This window comes from Pseudorasbora parva, chromosome 2 (genome assembly GCF_024679245.1).
Source record: "Pseudorasbora parva isolate DD20220531a chromosome 2, ASM2467924v1, whole genome shotgun sequence".
Taxonomy (NCBI): Eukaryota; Metazoa; Chordata; class Actinopteri; order Cypriniformes; family Gobionidae; genus Pseudorasbora; species Pseudorasbora parva.
Window position 1 is genome coordinate 40,062,826 of NC_090173.1, and position 25,814 is coordinate 40,088,639.

Genomic DNA, 25,814 nt, shown 5'->3' on the forward strand with positions numbered 1-25,814 from the left:
TATTAGGGCAAGTTTTATTTCATGTTCCAAAGTTGTTTTCTCTCAAGGCATTTTCCTTAGTTTCTTGGCGATTAGCGTCTGTATTTAAGTCGAGGGTCATGAGGGATGCCTTTAATTTGATCTCATTTCTGCAGAGCTGCTGTTTATTTGAAGAAGACTGGAAAGGGAGGGGTTAAAGCCTATGAACATGGCCATGCTCAATCATGCTTCCCCTTACTCACTGCACAAATACCCATGGGCACACTTTTCTACATTGTGCTAAAGTTGTGGCTGTGGCCTGCAAGGTCTCAGCGCAGATCTTTCCCACACTCTCCACAGGCCGTCATGTGTGCGCCGAGTTCAGATCGAGGGAGGAGGGAGACCTCGAGATTTATTGGCCAATGACCTGCAGAATATACTATTGTACAGAACAGAGACCAATCAGAGAGCTCAGAGAAGGGTTAGCTTTAGCATCAGCTTCTGACTATACATAGGGATGAATTTATCATAATATTTCTATACTATTATATAATGGTACTTTGTTTTGTCGATAATATTATATTACAGTTATTATAGAAAAGTAACTTTTTTTTGTTTGTTTTCATTCTGACTGATTTTCAAGTGTTTTTTAGATTCATTTTAGTTTTTCACTAGCCTGGGTGCCATCCCAACTTGGCCCCGCCCACAATTTTTTTAGGTCTGCAGTTCGGTCTGGCTTTGCTCCATAGAGGATTAATTATCCCCGAACAGAAACTGTTCGGACCAATAAAATCATCAGGGCGGGCTTTAGATGATGACGGACAGATGATCAACAGTAACATAATCATCACGTCATCAAAGCTTGGATTATATTTTTTCGAATCCTGAACTGAGAGCTTGTTTGTATCTGCATCACCTTCACAATTTCCCTCAGAAATGATGATCATGTTGAGTAAGTACTCTGTGTATCATTCAATTATTTAATTTTTTTACAAAACCGACAAAGATCGTTTATTCCAGCCTGATTTCAGCTCGCGTGCGGACAGGGTTGCCAAGTTTTTACAACAAAAACCGACAACTACTAGCCCTAAACAATAGCTTCTCGGGGGGTTCTCAGGGGGAAAAATGGCATTTGGGGGGTAAAATGTGTGTTATTTTGGCAAGGATGCCTGCTAAAATTCTCACTCATGGGTCTATATATCACATAACAGTCGCTTCAACCCGCGGACATAGAAAACAACCTGCGTGAAAAAAACGCGGACTTGGCAACACAGTGCAGTTGAACCATGTTGACATTTGACAACTAACGTAATGCGTCGCTTCGTTGCTCTGATTGGTTGTAGGTTTATCCAATTGATGTCTTTCCTGGTTCGGTTGAAACACGCCCCATAATCACAGCCCAATGGAGCAGTTTCAGACTCATATTCTGACTAGAATTGAGTATGACCACGTCAGGCTAGTTTTTCACAGTATTTATTTTATATTTATATATTCTTGTTTTATTGCTTGCTTTTATTGGTTAATTTTCAGATAGGTTGTAAAGGTTTAAAATGTTATAATATCCTGTGAGTCATGACTAGATTTTAGTTTCAGTTTATTTTAATTATGTTGTTTCAATTATTTCAGTTAACAGAAATATTTTGTTCAGTTTTCATTTTGGGCTGCTTCTGGACTTTTTATTTAAAAAGTCATGCAACTAAAAAAAATTTGTATTAATATTAAAAATATATGATAAAAAGTGTTTTATACATTGCCCATCTAAAATAATTATTACAAGTTTTTATAATATTTTATTTATATGTTTTATTGTGTGTGCATATTCTAAGGAGAGAGTTTGTAAGTGATGTTTTTCGAAAAAGTAAAAATGCAGAAGGTTTTCTGTGATAGGTTGTTTTAGGGGAGAGAATTTACAGTTTGTAACAGTATAATAATCATTATGTCTATGGAAAAAGTCCCCATAAAATGTGTGTGTGTGTGTGTGTGTGTGTGTGTGTGTGTGTCTGTGTGTGTGGCTTTAGTCTGTAATAGAGGGCCAGCGCTGTTCTACTAATCCCCTGTTTTCACACACAGCTGTTTCCTGTTGGGAACATGGGCCAGGCTAGGGCCCTTTGTGAGACCCACACAAACTAGAGGACACAATTTGCTTTTCCAGACAATGTTCACTGAAACGCCAAGGCCGCAGTGTCTGCAATCCAAAAGCCTGCGTGAAAACAACTTTGTCAGGAAATAATGCTCAACACAGCAATTTAGTTCATCTCTCTCTATTTCTTCATTCTAGAGAGTCCATTCCATTAAGAAAGAACATGTGTTTGCTGGGAAAAGTCTCCAGATATTGGGCAATAAATGCAGTTATCAGTAGATTGTGGCTTATGAAAAGAGCAGACATAATTGATTCTGGGAAGAAGAGACCAGTGTGAACATGCCGTACTTACTCTGATCACCCTGAGCTTTAGACATCTCATTAGTCAGCTTTATTTATGGATTGGGCTCTGACCTCTGGCCTGATTCTCCTGTAGTATAGGAGTGAAAGTATGAGCTGACTTCAAGATAAAAAGCCTGCAGTCATTCCTGTGCCTGTTCATTTGGAAACGATAGGATCCATTAATTACAGCCAACGTTCTCAAATGTAAACCGACCCTAATGTAATGCAGTCATGACTGTAAAATGTGTTAATGTGCACTCAACCAAATGTTGGTCCAACATTTGAGAATGATTTTTCATCTGACTCCCTACAGCACTTTATGAAGTAACAGGAGATTATGGGCATTAGCTGTGTTTTAGAGTTGACTGAAGTTCTGCTGACCGGCGCTGTGTGGTATGAGTGTCCCGAATAGTTCTCAGACAAAGATAGGAACATCCTGTTACTTTTAGACTTTCCATTCCTGAATTAGAACAGCTTTTGGGCTTGTGTTGCCATATTTGTTTTAATAAAATGTTAAACGAGAGTTTTGCAAAAAGCACTATGTGAGAATAAGAACTCAGAATGTGTTTTATATATACTTTTATTGTCCTGCTTAAGTAGAAATAGAATATCTACACTTATTTGGGGTCAGTAAGATTTTGTTTTTAAAGGGGTACTTCAGCGCTGGGAAGATGAGTATTTAAACTGGGTCATTAATGTAGTAGAAATGTGAAATACATTTTGAATTTGGTGCCTTTTAGACTGAGAAAAGAAAGAAAATTTATTTTTGTCTCATGAGGATGAAAAAGACTACAATTCCCAGAATGCACTTGCTACGCTGCCTTACGAATCCACTCCCAAAGCCATCATTACAAGATCACTGTATCAATTGCTCATCGCGTTCATTTTCATAAAATCAGTTCAGTTAGAGAACAGACACTATAATTAAAAACTGAACGTGTCTGTTCAATATAATGTGATTTAGAGAGAGAGAGAGAGAGAGAGAGAGAGAGAGAGGGTGTGTCATGGCACAAACGCAGCAGGAGTCAGATTACATTAATCGTGATGAATGAGCTGAATGAGCCTTCGTGATAACAACTGAGGTAAGCGCGACTGCAGCATACATTCACAGTGCGTGCTCAGTCTGGCGTGTTTTCAGTTCATGCCTTTAGAAGCTTAACTTTTATAGGAATTCATTTGAGAAGTTGAAACTCTCACTTTGCGCCACCACTCCATTTACATGAATCCCCAGCTGTGAGTGTGAACCCCCCCCCCCCCCAACTGAACTCGCGTTGTGAATGTATGCCGCGAATGTGGTCGCGATTACCTCAGCTCTCATCACGAGAACTCATCAACTCATTTATGACGTTAAATGTAATCTGAGTCTGCTGTGAAACTCACGCGGCAACTCGATCGTTATATTGAACAGACACGTTCAGTATTTAATTGTAGGAACTCAGTCTCTGTAATCCAATAGCGGTGGCTTTGTGAATGGCCTCACAGGGCAGCGAAGCATTCTGGGAATTGTAGTCTTTCATCCCCATGAGACAAAAAATACATTTTCTGTCTTTTCTCAGTCTAGAAAGCACCAAATTAAAAAATAATTTCACATTTCTACTACATTAATGACCCAGTTTAAATACAGATTCATCTTCCCAGCGCTGAAGTACCCCTTTAAATATACTCCCGGGTTTCTACTGATACAAAGCCATATGCTAATTGCTCAAGTAATCCTTTAAATATTTTGGGGAAAAAAGTATTTAATTCTCACTAAGTCTGCTTTTATTTAATACAGTAAAAACAGTAATATTGTGAAGTATAATTGCAATTTCAAATAACTGTTTTCTAATTTAAAAATTGTTTTTAATGTAATTGTGGTGAGGTGGATGAGCAAGAGGCATTGGATGAGCAAGTGAGACCGGTAAGGGATTCCGAGTCCTCTCATGAGGGAGCTCGGAGGCATATAAGGACGAGCGACACCAGTGAATGACGAGTGACCGCTGTGCTTTGCAGGGGATCCTTATTATCAATCATGCACCGGTCTTGCTTGCTCCTCCCACATCTCTCACTCGTTCACCTTGTCACAGCAATTCATTCCTGTGATGGCTAAGCTCAATTTTGAGCAAACATCACTCGTCTTTAGTGTCACCTGATTCTTCAGAAATATATATGTAACAGTTCATGTTCAGGGATGAAGGAGGTGGAAATTAGCAAACTATAAACATAAATTTTAATCACAAAATAAGCAGACAACAAAACAAAGTATGCGGCCGACTTTTGCTTGTAAAGATAGCAATGCATCACCATAAATGTCCCAGACCTTGTTGTGATTTCTTCCTTTATCCTTCTGGATCTCATCCTTGGGCACGGGACCGGTGTTCCATGGAGGTGTCACTCATTAACATTCGCACCACTGGCCTTGCTCCACTCCCACTGCTCTCAGTCCCGCCCTGCTTTACGCCACACTATACATTAATGAGATCATTTTTGTCAGGGTTTCCTATTTCATTTAAAAGAAAAGTAGATGTATTTACTGTCACTTTTTGTCCATTTAATGCATCATTTCTAACTATATATATATATATATATATATATATATATATATATATATATATATATATATATATATATATATATAATATATATATATATATTTTTTTTTTTATTTTTTTTTATTTTTTTTTTTTATTATTATTTTAAAATAAATATTACTTGCCCTATTTTTTAATGGTACCTCCAGGTATGAATCCTTAAATTAATTAAAGTGACCTTATTAGTCATTGCTGAACTGATGTAATTAATGTTATTATTATAATATTTAGTTTGTATTTAGTTTTATTTGTATAAATGGGAATAAGCTAAAATGCTCTTTTTCTGTGCACAGAGTAAAACACTATTATTTTTGTGGTCTTTTTTTACAGAGTGAATCAGTGAAATATTTCCTGGACAACTTGGATCGGATTGGCCAACTGGTGAGTCATGATAACGCAGCATTTAATAGTGCCAGTTCTTAATTGTACATGACCATGCAGTGCTTTCAAAATGATATATCTGTTATGTAAACAAAGATAGTCATCTGGAAAGATAGTCCAAAATAGTGTTTTTTATGGCAATGATTCCCAGCAGAGGTGGTGGCATTGAAGACTTGAGACACTGAAAATGTAAAATGGCCTCTTTGAGATATTGGCCAAGGTTGCCAAGAACACAAAGTGTGTCTCAGATGAGTGATAAAAAAGGCCTGGAAGTCTTTTGTGTGAGCATGGAAACCAAGGCCAAATACAAAACAGATACATGTTATAGTTTGGCTGGGATGTGGGCCCTTTGAAAACTGCTTCAAAGATCATTTTGTCTTCCAGTGTGGCAGTTTTCATTAAGTATTGTGTATTGGTGACAAAAGATTGCCTGGTTATCACTAACATTGCTAATGTTTAGGTTTGCATAAAGTATAGTTTTCAAGTTGCACAAGAAGATACTGTTAGAAGATACTGTTAGAATGTGAACATTTAATAGACCTGTGCAAATAATAATCCTTCTTAATAAAAATATTGCAAATAAATTTAGATCAAGCAAATTGTAAAAAAAATATTGTATGTATGTGTGTGTGTGTGTGTGTGTGTGTGTGTGTGTGTGTGTGTGTGTGTGTGTGTGTGTGTGTGTGTGTGTGTGTGTGTGTGTGTGTGTGTGTGTGTGTGTGATATATATACTTATATTTGCTCAACCTGTTCTTACAGAGCTATCTACCAAGCCGACAGGACATCCTGTTGGCGAGGAAGGCCACCAAGGGAATTGTGGAGCATGATTTTATCATTAAGAAGATCCCTTTTAAGATGGTAGATGTTGGTGGACAGCGCTCTCAAAGACAGAAATGGTTTCAATGCTTTGACGGCATCACCTCCATCCTCTTCATGGTGTCCTCCAGCGAGTATGACCAGGTGCTGATGGAAGACCGTCGCACTAACCGCCTGGTGGAGTCCATGAACATCTTTGAGACCATAGTCAACAACAAGCTCTTTTCCAATGTGTCCATAATCCTCTTCCTCAACAAGATGGACCTTCTGGTGGACAAGGTACGCAAAGTCAGCATTTGCAAGCACTTTTCCGACTTCCGAGGAGACCCTCACCGACTGGAGGACGTGCAGGCCTATCTCGTCCAGTGCTTCAACCGCAAACGTCGCAATCGCAGCAAGCCACTTTTCCACCACTTCACCACTGCCATTGACACTGAGAACATTCGCTTTGTCTTTCATGCCGTCAAAGATACAATTCTTCAGGAGAACCTCAAGGACATAATGTTGCAGTGACATTTACAGTAGTTTGATCTGTTTTTGTCATTGTTTGAGTGCTATTTTCCATCCTATCCCAGAAGGAAGAACCATCTGGACTTCATTTGAACATTTTTACCTTAACTGGGCAGGAAAAAAACATGGTGCAAAATGTACTTTGCATCTCGTGTTAGGTGATCAAGTACTCCATTATATAGACCTTTATAATGAGTCATGACATTAATACCACAAAATGTCCTGAATCTGTCATCACTCATTTTAATATCTTCCTGTGAAACAGGAAGTTTGAAGACACCTTAGATGGTGAAAAAACCAAGAACATTTGTGGGAATTACAGTTTGTCAATGCAAAGAAAATGATGAAGTTTGGTAGTCAGTCATTTTAGAGTAATTCCGCCTCTTTTCTCAAGGATAAACTCATACAATGCACAATAACTTCACACTGGCTAATCTCCCAAATAACATCCTAAAAATAAATAGCAAACCTGCACTGAACATCCTGCTTGGTACAAGTAGTTCATATCATGTCATTTGACAGGTTTATTTTTGATATAATCTAACATTTAAATCACATTTTGCTTTATCTATACTTGTGAGTTTATAGATGACATGCAAAATTCTCATTAACAACTAAGCAGGGTTTTTGTACATAGAGTGAATGGTGGCTTTTGTACATGTTAACTGTGTCTGCTCTTTTGTCTCTTCACGGTAAGCTACAAGCTTTGAAATATAGAGTAGGGTCAAATCACTGGTTATGCCTAACACCACTAACTTAAGATGAATAATGCATTAATGGTATTCTTTAGATGTCATTATTGCACAGCATATGTACTTTATGAGTATTCATATGATGTTAAGCCTCTCCAAATGTATATAACCTGTGTAGTTCATGAATCTACAAGGAGATTACAGAGGGAGACAACCTGATGCTGTTCGGTTATACTGCAGATGTAAAGATTCTTCCCTGATTTCAGCCAGGGACTGAGCTTTATTCTCCAGGTCTTATTGAATGGCAGCTGTGAACAGCTGTGTGCTTTTAGCTTTAGCTTATGTGCCTGCACGAGTCCCATGTTGCTATCCTGGACGATCTATTCTTTCTAACTACTCCATGGACGGGGTGTGACGTGTGACTTCCCAAAGATCTCTGCTAATGCTGAGGAGAGTTTGTTGTTGGTGGCGGCACAATTTTATCTGTTTTCCAGACATCTGTTACTGACATCAGAGGTAGTCGCTGACTCAAAGTTTTGTTGGAGGGTGAGCGGTTTCAATTTCAGTGCAGGTGTCCACTTGTCAAGAGCTTTGTTTTGCCATTGTTTTGTGTTGTGTCAAGGGAGATCTTGAGATGTGTTATCAAATAGTTTTCAAGTTTTAACAAGAGCATCAAGCCGTTTTCTTGAATTCTGTTTATACTGCAGTGGTCACGTTGGCTCTTTTCTATTAAAAAGCATTTAACAATGTTTCTCTGTGCCCTTAATGCATTTAAATCCTATCCTTCCTTGTAATCACTGCAGTGCCATGTTGGCTAACTGAAAGTTGGCAGGAAGGGATTTGATTTGAGAAATTGGACACACCCTGAACCTTTGTCCCTGACAGTTCTTCCCGGTGGGAGCAAAACACATTCATTTACTGGAAGATCTCTGGCTCTTGTGCACATAAAGGAGCGGAATGGATTCTTTAATTCAAGGCTGTTCTCATCCTTGTTTCCTCTTTTAAGGCCATAAATCCATTGGGAGAGTTTGAAAGATAAATAGCAGAAAAGGAACACAGACACATATAATGCAATCAAGAGAAGCATAATGGAGAGTACTTAATTTGATATAAATTATAATCAGAGAAACTATTTCCAGTTGTGATTTCAATCTACTGAAGATGATTTAACTAGGGTATTTACATCACATTTGCTGCTCTGTTTTGTCCCTCTTAGGATCTCATGAGTGTCACTGTTAATATGATGTCTACTTCAACACTCCTTTCAGTGTTTTACTGTACTTTTTTCCACTTTCATAATGTTTAACATATCCAGTGATTGTAAAAAGTGTGAAATTCCAGATTAACTGCATTATGAGTGTTTTGTATATAAGAAATGTATAAATACAATACAACTGTTGAGTTATGCTTTTTGGCTTGTTCTTCACAGCATATTGCATTCACTGTAACAAATATCCTGTTATATTTATGTATTCATGGAAAAAAAAAACATTTGCAATGTTTCAGGTATTACAGGATGGCATATTAGTGCCTGTATATTAGTGCATATTACTGCCTGTATACCAATCTTAATTTTTTTAATCTTAAATGTATTGATAGCCACCACCATGATAACACAGGCTGTACAATAGAGTTCATGGCCTCTCCACAAAACATGGCCAACACTTGCCATCTCACACAAACACTCTGAAACAAAAATAATGTGATTAACATTTTAACAGAAAAAAAAACAAAAACATAGTGAGCATTACTGAAATGAACATAATGTCTGAGAATATTATTTTAATGTTTTATTATACATTATTATATGGTAATTCAGTCTGTATTAGCAAAATTATTTTATTAAAAAAATTCTAATTAAAAAGTAAAATTGCAGTCTTAATATTTACAGTTTTTCATCACATATGGTAAGGTACTGTTAACCGATGTAAAGGTACTTTACATAGTACTATAGCATTTTTAAAGGGTTTTTTTCTTTAAAAATATTTCCCCCCTGTAAAAGTAAAGTGTGTATATTGTGAGTTATTGAATAGCCAGCAGTTCTCAAATGTTTTTGCTTCACCACCCAGATTTTACATTAAACATGACCCATCGCAACCCCAGAGTAATTTATCAGACAAAAATAAATAAAAAATGCTCTTAAATTACCATGACGGATGAATTTATCTCCAAATACCATAGTTTGATCGGACAGTCAACTTTTGATGTCAGCAACACCCTGTTTAAAATATCTTATGTCGGGGTCATAGAAAGTTGCATTTCATTATTTACATTTTTATGCTTATTAATGATCAGAATACAACTTATTTTTAGGTCACAACCCATTGTTTGAGAACCACTTATATGGGCCAATAGGCCAATTATTTCGGGTAATTTATTGTTGTCTCTGCATCTTATTGGTATTTGTTTTGTTAGCTCTCTTCATGTCCTAGTTGTGTGTTAAGTTTAAATCTGCTGTTTTCCCATATGAAAAACCGAACTGTGTGCATTTCCTGCACATGGCTTTGGGAGCAAGTTCAAACAGAAACAAATAAACAGGTTATGCAAGAGTTAAGTGCCAGAGGAAGTGTTACCCCCAACTGGGGTCTGTGCTCAGTAAGTACCATTTTAACTTTAAGTTTAGATGCATCTTTTTTTTTTTTTTTACGCCACCCGTCTTTGTAACCAGCTATTTTCGGCTTTATTGTCATATAAGAGTTGCTGAGAACTTTTCCTTTCCTGTGAGGGATCTAATGTTTGACTATGAACAAAGAGGTCCTATGGTAAGACATTTACATTTTACACTTAATCCTTTAGCAGACGCTTTTATCAAAAACGACTTACAATTGAGAGCAATAGGAGCAATATAAGAAACTAAACAAACAAGGGCAACAGCCTGCAAATGCTGTAACAAGTCTCAGTTAATTGAGCGCAATACACATAGTACAGTACACATACACTTTATTTTATTATTTTTTATTTTAAATAAACAAACAGAAAATTGAATTGAATAGTTAAGTGCTAGTCTTTATTTGTCAAGACACATATAAAAATATGCATCTAAACAAATATTCCCCATTTACACATTGATAAATCCCCTGCTCAAGGAAGAAGATAATGTCTAAGCAGACAAAGTGCCTTTTCTGGGCTGACCATGGCTTATTTGTGTGAGGTAAAACTCATGACTTGTGTTATACTTACATTTCCTCCAGGCTGCCTTTCATTGCACTTCAAAATTGAATGCTGATATTAAGGCCAGCAGTCATTGCCAGACTATTTAACAATATTTCAGTCTGCCCTTTATTTTAATCTGCCTGCTAGGCCTGTGTTGGGCTTTCAAATACACATCCAAGGGTGATTTTTCCCAGAATTAAGGAGTGAGAGAAAATGTCAGCTCTGACATTGGCTGGAAAAGATGTGCCTACGGGAATTTTACTGTTAGTAATCTAATCACAACTGCAAAAACTTTTCTAGAAGGACACCAATCATTGTGCAGATGGCCAGAGTTTGTCCAGACAGAACAAATCATCTGACTCTTGCATGATTTGGGAATATCTCAACTGAAGAAACCAATGCGAACAGCAAACTCCTCGCAACAAGAGCGCCCCCTATTGGTTATGCTCAAAGAATGTTTATTTTTTTAAACGACCCCACCTTGCACTATAAATCTCTTTGTAACATGATATTCAATATTGCAAGAGGAAAAATAAACAAGGGAATTCAGTTTTTTTTCTTTAAAGATTTAACATTTTGTCCAACATCATTTTCATTGTTTTTGCACGGAAAATAATAGTTTGCCTTTCATTTGATCATTATTTTATTTATAAAGAAATTAATACTTTTATTTCGCAAGGATGCATTAAATAAATCAAAAGTGACAGTGAAGACATTTATTTATATTAAAATTTATATTTAAAATAAAGCCTAATGAACTTCTTTCAAGGTGTAAAGTAAAATGAACCAAGGTTTCCTTTCCACAAAAATATTGAGTAGTTTTCAACATTTAATTAAAATGTTATGGTCACTGGAAAAATTATATGTACCATACATCCATATATATCACTCATTTAGGCCTACCATCCATCCATCCATCCATCCATCCATCCATGTCCTTATAATTTATCACTGTGGTTAAAATTTGTATATTTTACTATGAAATGTGGCATGCTTTTATGACACACGTGGTATTTTCATTTGCTTATCTCTTTGAAGAGAATATCCTATTAGGATTTTGCATACTATGGTAGTGAAGTACGTAGACAGGAGGTACTTGTCACATGAACAGGAAGTTCAGAGTGATACGCATAGGGAAAGACCATGTTTGTCCTAAAAGGGGTCAAGTATGTCACATTTCGTAGTAAAATATATATTTAGCAAATTTTAACTGCATGTATAACTTATAACGACATATGCTGATGTTTTGAATTAAAATATAATCGTAAATCATATTTTTTTGTTGTACATGAATACTAAACGATCACTAAGAGGCTTCACCCTCTCTCCGCACACGTGGTACGGTCCTTCTCTCGCTCGCAGTGGTTGGCGCCGGTTGCTTTGCACATGGCCGAGTGAGAAAATTCTCCGGATTACTGCTGTGAAATTTACCACCGACTTTTCACCTGCCCAGACTGACAGGTATCGACTTCTAAATGCGAGATACGGAGAATATGGAGGACGAAATGGAGTATGACGACGGAGAAGAGCCTTCGTTCAGTGATCCGGAGGATTTCGTGGATGACATCAGTGATCAGGGTAAGAGAGGCCTACCCTATGTAGCCCGCCTGCTAACAGTATAAAAGTCGCACACTAACCCCTAACACTGAACATGTCAACCTGAATCTAACACAAACACCCTTCGGATTCATTGTTTAATAACCGTTGATGCTGCTCAACTACCCTGTTTTAGAGTACGCGCTTTTAATTGCTTTTAAAGCGTTATTGTTAACGTTCTGCATGTGCGCGAGCAGGACAAAGCACCTTAGCATCAGCTTTTGGGAAATGGGCGCGCGTCACAGCATTGAATCAGCAGCTGTTTGCTCTTGTATTCAGAAAGTGCACTGTAGTGCTGTAACATCTGTTTACCCATAGCATGGTTAAGGTGTTGATCGGATCTTCATTGTGTGGTTTCTCCGTATTTAGAGCTTCTGGGGGATGTTCTCAAGGATAAACCTCAGGAGGCTGACGGCATCGACTCTGTCATTGTGGTTGATAATGTTCCTCAAGTTGGACCAGATCGCCTGGAGAAACTCAGGAACGTAATTCACAAGATATTCTCAAAGTTTGGTAAAATCACCAATGAATTCTATCCAGACGCAGACGGAAAGACTAAGGGGTACGTTATTGATTGCCTGGGTAACGTTATAATATGGGAAGTAGGGATGCATCGTTGTAATTTGGCGAATTTTAATACTGATATTACACGTCTATTAATGTTAAAGGATACTATACTTTTGTAACCTATTATGCTAATTTAATGTGCTTCACCTTCCCAGGTACATTTTCCTGGAGTATTCTGCACCAAGCCACGCTCTTGAAGCAGTCAAGAACGCTGATGGCTACAAGCTGGACAAGCAGCACACTTTCCGTGTCAATCTGTTCACAGACTTTGATAAGTATGTTGTCATGCTTATTGTAACATTATTGTAACAGCATTTGTAACAATATAAAATAGTTCAACCAGTAAATATGATGGCTGATATTTGTCAAATGATTTAATTTCAAGCTAGTAAGACTCATTCACACCAAGGATAACTATAATGCTAAATATAGTTTTGGAATTTGGTTTAAATGAGTTGAAACCAGAATTATAAGGATAACGGCATAGAAGAAGAATATTGTTGGAAATTTTTTTTCCTCCAGTTTGAGCAATAAATCATTAACAGCCAATCAGAATCCATCATGCATTTAAAGTGGTAGTCAACAAAACTGCAGCTTGTGCTTGTAATAAACAGAATCAGCGAGTTTACATTAAGAGTGCCGCATGCGGTGTTATCTGCCTGCAATGCCGCAGTCTGCACTTTTAGGACCGCCATAGTTTCGGGACTGCATTTCTAGGACCCTAGTTTTTTTTTTGTGACAGCACCATGTAGGCAACTGTACTCCAACAGAGGACACTTGATTTGATTTGATAACCCAAAAAGGATCATTAATGACTCACCCTAATGTTGTTTCACACCCGTAAGACCTCCGTTCATCTGCGGAACACAGTTTTAAGATATTTTATTTAGTCTGAGAGCTTTCTGTCTGGTCTTTTTCCATATGTGACATCTGTGGGTTAGTTAGAATCTCTATCAAAAATCAAGCATCAAAAATAAATGTTGGTATACAAAAAATAACAAAAAGTACGACTTTAATCACCATTGTCTTATTTTATTTTATTTTTTTTTGCATTCATGACTGCGCAGTCTCCCTCAGACTATAAACGGCGCTCGCGCGCACCAGATAACGCGTCAGCAGCGGGACTGTGCAGTTGCGAACGCTGATTGAAAACAAACAAATAAAATACATAATTCTCTCGTCTCAGGGGGATATGAGAGGGGGAAAGCACGATCATTCAACTAGTCCCTGGTTTCTACTGATACAAAGCTTAATGCTAATCGCTGAAGTAACCCTTTACGTGTTTTTTATGGACCTATTTCATATTCTCTTGTGCTCTAAACATGAACTAGCAGTAGGGCTGGGCGATATGGGCCAAAAAAATTATCACGATATAATTTAGCATATCAGTCGATATTGATAAATATCACGATAAATGTAAAATGTTAAAGTTTAAAGGCATATTTTTGCTCCTGAGTGAAACAGTTAGCTGTGGTTTTAAACTATCCTTTATTGTCAAAACATGACAAACACTTCCCAAACAAGTGAACAATTTATTTAAACTGAGGTAGATTTATTTATTAAAATCTTAACTGTGGTCAGCATTTTTTTACTCAACACTATATATCAATAATATATCATTATACAGGGCTTGACATTAAGCATGTTCATGTGCTTGTCCTTCGAACAAGTAAATCGTTCAAGCTTGTCCAAGTAAAAAATTAACTTGTCTGGAAAAGTGTGTGTGTGTGTGTGTGTGTGTGTGTGTGTGTGTGTGTGTGTGTGTGTGTGTGTGGTAAATATAATTTATTCTGAAGCAATATTCTCACCAGTGTTCAATCAGCTTTGACATATTTAAATCTGCATATTTGTGGTTTTTATTTTTATTGAATCATTTGAAATTTGTGATATTTTCACCTTTTATAAAGGGCATGTTCCCTTAATCTTTTTAAATATAGGCTAAGCTTCATGTTTCATTTTATATTTGTAATTTTGATCAATACATTAAATTAAAATAAAACACTATATTGTTGTTACCAATCAAATTAAATAATTTACACTGAAAAATTACAACAGCATTAAATAATGTTTTGAGATTTGTAGAATAGACAAATAAGACATGTTGGAAAGTATGTTGGAAAGATCAAATTAAACCACCAGTAGGTGGCAGCAGGTGGCCGTCTTAATGAGCGAGTCATTGAGTCGTTCATTCAAACGATTCATTCAAACAATGAATCGTTCATTTACACACGTTGTTGTGAGACGCGTTGCGGTTCTGCTGTGAACGATTTTCGCAGCTGAAATAGAACAAAAACGCTCAATATTGTATTATATATATTTAATTGTGTAAGTAAAACACTAAAACCGCAAACGGTCAAAACAAAGCGTTTTAAGAAACATTTTGAGGCCCCTTCTCTTGCCTCACAGTGGATTGGTCCACCGTGCATCTCACCGACACACACACACACACACACACACACACACCTCACCGACAGTGGGCTGGTCGGGAGAGAGAAAAGTTCAGTATTTGTGGATCTCCAGTAAGGGCTGTCTAGTCTATTTTATTAATTTTAAACACCAGATGACATTATTTCTCTTTTGATACAGGCGATGCGGAGTCATTAATACATCACCAAAGACAAACAATTATGATAGCGATGTACAAGTCCGATGTTTTAGTGATTATAGTTGTTTGATAACGTTAGCCTGTTGTAAATAAGTCACCCACTACAGCTAACAAGGTAATAAGCCGGTGTGTGAATGTAGTTAATGTAGATTCACCGCTGTGTTGGGCTCAATGTTATATGGAAGGACTTTGAAGAAACACGATAATTTAATAATTAAATTCTGTGTGGTGAACGTGAACCTATGATAAGCAGTCCACGCACGTCGCTCTGTTTTATGTCGGATGGGATCGCTAAAATATCTCCAAACCACTGAAGTTGAGCGAACTAACTTGTCAGCGATATCTGTGTCCTCCGAGCTGGTCGTGAGCGCTGCATTTTCTTCACTATTGCTCATTTTTATCGCTCCACTTATCTCCGATCCTCCAAGCCTGTCAGCTACAGACTGTAAACATCACCACGTGCAGCACCCAGACGCCCGGTCTGCAATACGCATGCGCAGCATTACGCATAGCGCGTAAGCATTATATCGAGAATTTATCGACCTGTTGTTATCGTTTTATCGAGGAAAATTATATCGTGATAATTATCGTTATCGTTTTATCGCCCAGCCCTAACTAGCAGCGTGCATGGGCACATTTCATCAAGTTTTCTTCAAATTAAATGTAAAGGACACGCATACAACCGTACGTCGGATCACGGCAGCGATGACACCATAGATTATTCTGCTACACGAAATACAATGATGTAAGATAATAAACAGACTATTGAGCAAAAAAGTAACTGATTTATTATTTCTGTGTTAAACTTATGTGTGTCATTTGTTCAGAGACTAGTGTTCTTAAATGTATTGTAAATATTCCTTATTGTAAGTTCCTCTGTGTTTGTCTCTCGTTTTGGCAGTTTGTTGTTATATATAGGTTAGATTTTAAAATGCTTAAAGGGGTACTTCAGCGCTGGGAAGATGAATCTGTAGTTAAACTGGGTCATCAATGCAGTAGAAATGTGAAATTATTTTTGAATTTGGTGTCTTCTAGACTGAGAAAAGACAGAAAATGTGTTTTTGTCCCATGGGGATGAAAGACTACAATTCCCAGAATGCTTCGCTGCCCTGTGAGGCCATTCCCAACACCACCAACTTCATTACTGTGTCTGAGTTAGAGAAGACACTACAATTAAAAACTGAACGTGTCTGTTCAATATAATGAGTGAGTCACCGCGCGAGTATCACAGCACTGAGCACTAACTGCACGAGTGATGAGAGCTGAGGTAATCGCGACTACATTCGCGGCATACATTCACAACGCCAGTTCAGTCTGGCACGCGTTTCAGTTCATGCCTTTGCAAGCTTAACTTTCATAGAAATGAATTTGAGAAGTTAAAAGACTTACATTGCTCACCACAGCTCTGTTTAAATGATCCTGTCTGCAAGCTGAGCTCTCCCTGCCAGCTGAGTGTAATCTCCCATCCCCCATGCGCAGATTCAAAACATGCGGAAATGGCTCCCTCTGCTGGCTGTAGTCTTTAGCCTTTGGGCAAGCATTCCTCCTATGATGCAAAAATCGTCATTTTGCATCATAGGAGGAATTTTTCCAGAAATAAAATGCATAAATCTCTCGTCTCAGGGAGATATGAGGGGGGAAAGCACAATAATTTGAATATTCTCCAGGGTTTCTACTGATACAAAGCCATATGCTAATCGCTGAAGTAACCCTTTAAGGTACCCTCCTCAACTCATATTTTAATATTCATGTGTCTGTAATACGTTTGTTGCAGGTCTGTGTTTTATTGGTTGTCTCCCCACACAGCATAATTTTTGTGGGGTTGTGCAAACTATTATGTCTACAGTGAAACAACGCGATGAATCGATGACATCTAGGGGTGGCATTTAACACTAAACTCCGTTAATGTGGTGTGCGTCTGGAAAAAGAGAACACGCACAGAGCTGAAAAGGCTTGAATGAAGCGTGCTTGGCTTTAAATAAGTCTACTATAAGATATATAGTGCTGAGATATCACCACAAACAATGTATTTGTCTGCTGTTTTGACGCTCTGCTCACTTCGGGAACAGAAAAGGGGTGTTACCATTCTGTCCGATGCGGACTGCCATTTAAATATCATTGGTTTATCATCTAGTTGCTTAATTCGTTTGTTGCTTTTTTGCACACAAAAAAAATCTTTAGTGTTTACATTTTTTATTTAACTGTTTTGAATGTAATTTGTATTGTGATCGGGAATAACTTAATTGTTTTTGGGGAGGAGGAATGAGGAAATCGTGATGCAGGCTCGACATCGTGATCTCTGCTGCGATGGCCCTACCCTAATTAAAATAACATGATGTCCCGGGTTACATGCAAACCTGTAATCTTGTTTACAGGATTATTTTAAATAAATCATGGTATTTCTTGTCATTGTTGTCAAGATGTAATGGTTTGTGATGTTAAATAAAGCCTAATAAAATGAAAGAGTTATGCAACATGTAAACGGGAACAAATGGACTATTGTCCTCTCATGCAGTTACAGATGCAGCAGCTTGACTGTACCACTTCTCCTTCGGCTACACAAGAGTAGGATTTTTGGGTCAAGAAAGAGTCAGACTCAGAGTTTACGATATATTTCCTCCGCATAAATCCACTGTAAGGACTCTCCTGCCACATATCTCACGTGCACTTCAATAAGCTGAAAGATTGCAGGTTAATGTGTTTACTTGCCAGTGGATATCAGGGTATGGGGCAAAAATCTAGCTGTCAATGTCTGTTATTTTTATAAAGCAAAAAGAGGCTAAAGGGTTCTTATGACCACATGCATTGTCATCTTATTAAGCCTAAACGCATTAAGACTGTGCATGGAAGTGCGCTCCTTGATTTCGCATGTGGATGATAATATGGTTATTATAGTTTTTTACATAACATTCCTGGTGTGAACCGTCCTTTACTACATTTTAATTTATATTTATTTAAAATTCCTGAATAAAAGCACTGCTTCTGACATAAGCAAATGCAAAATATTGATGGATATTATCATTGGAGATGTATTTGACGGTCAAGCTCTAATCTAAAATGTCTTGTTTTCTGTAGGTACATGTCAATCTGTGATGAGTGGGAGGCTCCCGAGAAGCAGCCCTTTAAAGACTTTGTGAGTAGTTATTCTTAAAGGCGTACTTCAGCGCTGGGAAGATGAATCTGTATTTAAACTGGGTCATCAATGTAGTAGAAATGTAAAATTATTTTTGAATTTGGTGCCTTCTAGACTGAGAAAAGACAGCAAATGTATTTTTGTCTCATGGGGAAGAAAGACTACAATTCCCAGAATGCTTCGCTGCCCTGTGAGGCCATTCCCAAAGCCACATACTGGATTACTGTGTCTGAGTTAGAGAAGACACTACAATTAAAAACTGAACGTGTCTGTTCAATATAATGATCGAGTCGCGCGAGTACCACAGCACTGAGCACTAACTGCAGGAGTCAGACTACACTCGCGGCATACATTCACAACGCGAGTTCAGTCTGGCACGTTTCAGTTCATGCCTTTGCAAACTTAACTTTCATAGAATTTATTTTGAGAAGTTAAGACGTGCATTGCTCACCATAGCGCCGTTTAAATGAGTGCCTGTAGCTGCGAGCTGTGCTCTGAGTGTGATCTCCATCCCCCATGCGTGGGTTCAAAACATGCGGAAATGGCGCCCTCTGCTGGCTGTAGTCTTTAGCCTTTGGCCAAACATTCCTCCTATGATGCAAATATCGTCCATTTGCGTCATAGGAGGATTTTTTCCAGAAATTAAATGCATAAATCTCTTGTCTCAGGGGGATATGATTGGGGAAAGCACAATCATTTGAATATACTCCAGGGTTTCTACTGATACAAAGCCGTATGCTAATCGCTGAAGTAACCCTTTAATAACTTTTCTGATTATGTAAAATCCAACCCTGCCTATCATGCATGCTTAAATCTGATATGCTTTTTGTTTAACATTTGGTGTTTTGATCTCAGGGAAATCTGCGTCACTGGTTGGAGGATTCTGACTGTCGTGATCAGTACAGCGTAATCTATGACTCTGGTGAAAGAACAGGCATATTTGCCAATGATGTCAAGGAGCCTATTGAAGTGGAGGAGAGAGCAGTAAGTTGAAATAGTTCATTTATTTTTTAGGTGCGTTAGTCCATTCATCTTTAAAATATAACCATGTGGCTGTGCATACTGTATACAGTATCTTTCTGTTACACTTTTCTTGTAGCGCTGGACCGAGACATACGTGCGCTGGTCTCCGAAAGGCACCTACCTGGCCACATTCCATCAGCGAGGCATTGCTTTGTGGGGTGGTGAGAAGTTTAAGCAGATCCAGAGGTTCAGTCACCAGGGGGTCCAGCTCATTGATTTCTCTCCCTGTGAGAGGTATGCCATATACTCTTGTAAAAATTGTTTATTATTAAGGGTGTAATGATTCAAAAGTAAAGTAGCCACCACACTAATTTAGAAATAAGCAAAATAACAAAGTGAAAATAGTGACATTTTGGGGTTATGGAAAGAACAGTTACCATGGCAGATACTCAATACTTCATGAACTGTTAAAGGGATATTCACCACTTTTTCATATTTCTTTAACTAAGACTAGTTATTACATACATCTCTCATCTGAGTGCGTGCACTTAATCGCTCTAATGCGCGGTGACTTTCTGATAGCATTTAGCTTAGCCCACTAAGCCCAGTTCATTCACTATGGTACCAAACAGAGATCAAGTTAGAAGCGACCAAACACCTCCATGTTTTCCCTATTTAAATACAGTTACACGAATAGTTGAACGATCAAGTATGGTGACATCAATTAATACGTGGTGCTTTTCTAAGCGGATTAAAAAGGAGAACTATAATGTATGGAGGAATTGCACTTCTGAGAGTACTTCGACTCGGCAGAGTAAAAAGTCCTGGCTGAAACATCCCTCATTTCTGTCAATAAGGGGGAGGGGAAGATGTGGGCTAAACTAAATGCTATCAGATTGTCACCACGCGTCAGGGTGATTAAAGGGTTAGTTCACCCAAAAATGAAATTGATGTCATTAATGACTCACACTAATGTTGTTCCACAACTGTAAGACTTCCGTTCATCTTCGGAACAAATATTTTTTTGTGGCATAAGGTGACGTGAGAGCTGGGCTGGGGCAGCAGGGGGCTTGACACGTTCGGTTTGACATGAGAGTATCGCGGTTCCAACCTTGGTGGTGTGTCGCGATTTTTCGATTTGGTTTGAATATTGTTACACCCCTAGTTCTTGTATATAAAATAAACACAATTTGAGATTAAATGAATGCATATTATACATCATGTGTACTCAATTCACAAGAATGGAAAAGTATTATCTTTTGGAGCTAACACCTGGAAACAAACTACTTGTTAATGATTCAGTTTATGGCGATATCCAAATAATTACAGTTGAATCATTCAATCACTGCTTCATTTATTATTAAAGACATTATTTTTCAATGAGTTATGCATTACATTGTGAGATCAGATTTTCTTTGTCATGCTATTAGAAACACTTTTTTAAAATGTAATTTTTGTTTGCAGATATGTTGTCACTTTCAGCCCTCTAATGGACACTAAAGATGACCCACAGGCCATTATTATCTGGGATGTTCTCACAGGACAGAAGAAAAGAGGCTTTCACTGTGAAAGCTCTGCCCACTGGCCAATTTTCAAGTAAGTATGGTTTGAGTTGATTTTCATGGCGCATGTTACTAATTTGACTGTAGTTGAACGGGATAATACGTAATTACTTACTTTAAAACTCGTTCTGCTCAGGTGGAGTCCAGATGGGAAGTTCTTTGCCCGGATGACACAGGACACACTGAGCATCTATGAGACTCCTGTAAGTATCTTGTGTCAGAGATGCAAGGTTGGAAAATCATCAGGTTTATTTGTTTAACAAATCAACCTTTCTCCTTTTGTAGTCAATGGGTCTTTTGGACAAGAAAAGTTTGAAGATAAACGGAATTAAGTGAGTAACTTAAAACATTTGAAAACATAAATACTCTACCGTTAAAATGTTTGGGGTTAAAATAACTTCTGAAAAGATTCTCCTAAGCTCACCATGTTTGCAGTTATTTTATAACAATAACAACAAAAAACACTATCCCTAAATGTTTTAATTATTTAAAAAATAAAAATGACTAATTACACTATTATTTATCTGATTGATTGTGTGTGTTTTAAAAATATATGTATTTTAATGAAAAATGTAATCCATAGGGATTTCTCCTGGTCACCTGGTGATAACATCATTGCATTCTGGGTTCCTGAGGATAAGGACATCCCAGCAAGGGTCACACTCATGCAGCTTCCTTCACGGAATGAGATCAGAGTCCGCAACCTATTTAATGTTGTGGACTGTAAACTTCACTGGCAGAAAAATGGAGACTATCTCTGCGTGAAGGTGGACAGAACACCCAAAGGAACGCAGGTATGAGCTGCCTTGAATTTGTTCTAGCAGGTTAAACCAAAATGTTTCCTTTTCATGGATTTTCTAAAATCTTTTTGTACTTCAGGGCGTTGTCACCAACTTTGAGATCTTCCGAATGAGAGAGAAGCAGGTTCCTGTGGATGTGGTGGAGATGAAAGGTAAGGAGAGAATTATGTAGCTGTTTCTCGTTTCTGACCGTCTTTTCTACCTAGTCTTGGCTCTGATTTATCTACCTATCTTACAGAGAGCATCATTGCTTTTGCTTGGGAACCAAATGGCAGCAAGTTTGCTGTGCTACATGGTGAATCTCCCAGAATCAGTGTATCATTTTACCATGTGAAGAACAATGGCAAAATTGACTTAATAAGTGAGTCCATGTTTTAAATGCATTTATCTTGACAAATAGTTTTTAAGATATGTACATGAACTAAATATTAATCCAAAAATGTATTGTTTCAGAAATGTTTGACAAGCAACAGGCTAACAGCATCTTCTGGAGTCCACAGGGACAGTTTTTGGTCTTGGCTGGGTTGAGGAGGTCTGTACTCAAAACAATGTGTTGCTTTTGTATGTATTTACTTATAGAGTGGGTCATTTGTATAATTTCACGCTTCGTCCTGTAGCATGAATGGAGCTCTTGCTTTTGTGGATACGTCAGACTGCACCATGATGAACATCGCAGAGCATTACATGGCCTCAGATGTGGAATGGGACCCCACTGGACGATATGTTGTGACATCTGTCTCCTGGTGGAGTCACAAGGTAATTTTATCTGATTCAAATACAAATAGCCTTATTAAACCTTATTGTAATATTATTTATTGTACACTTTTTTAAAAAGTTTTTAAATGATTGTACACTTTTATTTGATCAAATAAATGCAGCCATGGTGAGCATGAGACGAACTTGACTAACCACAAACATTTGAATTAGACTAATGTAAATGGACTGTAAGTCATGACATTTAAACACTTGTTTTGGTTTTTGTCACATTCTAATAGGTGCTAATAATGTTAATGTCCTCTCAGCCTTGTTGGCAAACATACTGCTGTTCTCTACTAATGCAGCTTATCTGTCAACAAATTGATTATTTTAAAATTTGATGTGTTCTAGTAGGGCTGTCATTTTTGGAAAAAATCGTATCCAACGAATATCAAATATCAAGCAATGTATTCGAATAATTTCGAACCTCTACAACCAACGTCCAATTGAGGTGTTTATGTGGAGCATTTTTATTTGGATTGGACTTTTAAACCGATTAAACGCACCTATAGACTGTAAAAACAATTGCACTACATGGCACTTACCGGAAACTAAAAACCGGATAGTTTATTTATAGTTCGACCTCAGATATTTCATGTCATGTTCGACCGCATATTCAAATATCGAATAAAAAGTGAGAGCCCTATTCTATAGTGTTCACACCTTTGTCGGAAGTTCTACATCAGCATCTGATGCGTTTGGGTTGGAAATGTTTTTTTGCATAAAATGTTTTTTCTTTAGGTGGACAACGCCTTCTGGCTGTGGACATTCCAGGGCCGTCTGCTGCAGAAGACTAACAAGGAGCGCTTCTGCCAGCTGCTGTGGAGGCCCCGTCCACCCTCTCTCCTGACTCAAGAGGAAATAAAGGTGAGGGGGTCAGATACTGGGTCAGTCTCATTACTCTGTCAACTCCCTTCAGAGTGAACTCTAATCCCACCTCGCTTTTTGAAACCCACAGCTCATAAAGAAGGACTTGAAGAAATACTCCAAGATCTTTGAGCAGAAAGATCGTCTCAGTCAGTCTAAAGCATCAAAGGTATAAGATTGATTTTTGTTTTTTCTTCTAGGGTTTAAAGTATTTACATGTGTATCAAATTTGTGCCTTGTGCTTTACAGGAACTGGTGGATAAGAGGCGTGCCATGATGGAGGAGTATCGCAAATACCGTGAGAGAGCCAGTGACATGTACCAGGAGCAGAGACCTCTCCGCCTTGAACTCAGAGGAGGTAAAAACTAATGCAGAGAACAGCTATTTTCCACCGTCGACCCAGGGCTAACAATGTGCTGGGCGGGGCAGTAGCCTTTAGTATTGCATATAAATAAATTCAAACATTCGCTGGTAGAGGTCGATCGATTGATCATTTTCCATGCAAAAATCCATACCGATAGTTTTTTTGGGTTGCGTCTTGGGTTCTGCGCACAAACAAATTCTTACTAAAATCTAATTTGATTTTTTTTAGATTAGATTTATGGCTTTGATTTTCTCCGAGTAAAATGTGTTTTGGAAAATATACATTTCATTTTGAATTTGTATTATTTTCATAATAAATACATAGTTTTTTTTTTTTTCCAAGTTCACTTTAAAACATATTCACTTCAGCATTAATCTGCTGATTTCACTTCAGTACGATTTCACTTCAGCACTAATCCAAGTGTCGTCTTTATAAAGAGAACACATTTCTTTGCTCTGAAGCATTTAAGGTTTATGACAGTTTAAGTAGGAAATTCAAAAAGGGTAAATAAATGGATTATAACTACTGCATTAATATAAATTGGCATGATTCTCTGCATTCTATATATTTTATAATTGTTTGTTTTTTTGTGTTTTTTTTTTTAATTTATTTATGAAATATCCCAAAATGTGCAAAAAATATGATGGAAATTGCTAGTGGAAGTTCAAATTACGTCAGGTGACTGACAGAATGGACAACAAATAAAACCTTGAGAGAAACCAGGCTCAGTCTGTGACAGTTAATTGTCAACAGAGATGCAATTATTATGACAGCCTTACCTAGAGGTTGAGTTTTTGTTAAACACTAGTCTTCATTGGATTTTCTGATCTTTTTTAGGTGTGGACACTGATGAGCTAGACAGCAACATCGATGATTGGGAGGAAGAGACCATTGAGTTTTTCATCAATGAAGAAATTATTCCCATCGGAGATCTGTAATTCCAACAGCAGGTACTCTATCTGCAGTGATATTCGATATGGCCTTTGTAATACCATGGCACAGTCATAATTATATTGTTTTCTTATTTCCAGTTTGCGTTTTTTAGTGAAGGAGTGGACTAGCAAATTGAGAGTTCCCTCCCCCCCAATACGAATATTCCTTGTTGTCATCAGTCAAGTGCCTTTTAATACTGGTCGCTGCAGAAGGAGAATTTGGTGCCACTGTTGCCGCTGCTTTTTAACAAAATCATCCAGCTCTGGGAGAAGCTGCCCTGCCAACATCATCCAGGCTTGCTCTTGGTGGATCTGCTGATCGTAACGTGTTCTTGTTCTTGCCTTTGGTTGATCTACCGCATCAAAAGGGTGTCACCATGGCAAAAAATGCCATAAACAGTTTTTACGTCATCTCACCAAAGGAAAACTTTTTGTTTTTCAAAAAGATTTTCCAAGAGATTTTCCACAAGGCAAACTTGTACTCTAGTGTGCGAAAATGGCACTACAGTGGTCTGTATCCTCCTCCATTCAGATTACCTGATATTAAATGCACATGGGAATAAAGTTTAACTGAAATTGAAGTCTTTGATGTTTTTCTCTGTTGAACTAAGAGTAGTTCAGCACTGGGAAGATAAAGCTGTATTTAAACTGGGTCATTAATGTAGTAGAAATGTGAAATTATTTTTTAATTTGGTGCTTTCTAGAATGAGAAGACAAAAAAATGTATTTTTGTCTCATGGGGATGAAAGAGAACAATTACCAGAATGTTCCGCTGCCCTACGAGGCCACTCCTAAAGCCACCTACTGGATTACTGAATCCCTTTCACTTTCCCACCGCGAACGCGTTCATTTTCATAAAATCAGTTCAGTTAGAGAACACACACTACAATTAAAAACTGAACGCGTCTGTTCAATATAATGTGATTTAGCAGCTGCTTTAGCTTGGGAGCACAATCATTCGAATATTCTCCAGGGTTTCTACAAAGCCATATGCTAATCACTGAAGTAACCCTTTAAAGTAAAAACGCATGATGAAACTTGCTTGTTCTACATTTTTAACTGAGCTTGTATTTTGGATGGTAACAATGTTTTTGTGCAGTAACAATATCTGGGGTTTTGGGAAATGGGTTAGTTCACCCAAAAATGAGAATTCGGTCATTAATTACT

General features: G+C 37.7%; 2 protein-coding genes across 2 annotated transcripts in view; both read left to right on the plus strand.

Annotated features, from left to right (window-relative positions):
- gna12a (guanine nucleotide binding protein (G protein) alpha 12a) overlaps nt 1-8,750 on the plus strand; it is a 46,449-nt gene extending 37,699 nt beyond the window's left edge. The window contains exons 3-4 of the mRNA XM_067420122.1: nt 5,281-5,331; nt 6,091-8,750. Of these exons, the coding sequence (XP_067276223.1) occupies nt 5,281-5,331; nt 6,091-6,660 (621 nt within the window). The 3' untranslated portion in view covers nt 6,661-8,750. The remainder of the gene's footprint in view (nt 1-5,280; nt 5,332-6,090) is intronic.
- A 3,092-nt stretch (nt 8,751-11,842) lies between these two features.
- eif3ba (eukaryotic translation initiation factor 3, subunit Ba) lies at nt 11,843-25,228 on the plus strand. Its single transcript, XM_067420136.1, has 19 exons — nt 11,843-12,080; nt 12,468-12,660; nt 12,821-12,940; nt 18,346-18,403; nt 19,259-19,387; nt 19,503-19,660; nt 20,831-20,962; nt 21,065-21,131; nt 21,214-21,260; nt 21,512-21,722; nt 21,808-21,880; nt 21,967-22,089; nt 22,182-22,260; nt 22,346-22,484; nt 23,226-23,351; nt 23,443-23,520; nt 23,601-23,709; nt 24,553-24,665; nt 24,747-25,228. Exons 1-18 carry the CDS (start codon nt 11,978-11,980, stop codon nt 24,651-24,653), a joined length of 2,046 nt encoding a protein of 681 aa, XP_067276237.1. The 5' UTR covers nt 11,843-11,977; the 3' UTR covers nt 24,654-24,665; nt 24,747-25,228.
- Nucleotides 25,229-25,814: the final 586 nt, after the last annotated feature.

Excerpts from the sequence above, each read along its gene's own strand:
- eif3ba (XM_067420136.1), top strand. The coding sequence starts at position 11,978 with ATGCGAGATACGGAGAATATGGAGGACGAAATGGAGTATGACGACGGA. Across the intron at positions 21,261-21,511 it reads TTGAAGATAAACGGAATTAA|GGATTTCTCCTGGTCACCTG; the intron begins GTGAGTAACTTA and ends TGTAATCCATAG. Across the intron at positions 21,723-21,807 it reads GAACACCCAAAGGAACGCAG|GGCGTTGTCACCAACTTTGA; the intron begins GTATGAGCTGCC and ends TTTGTACTTCAG.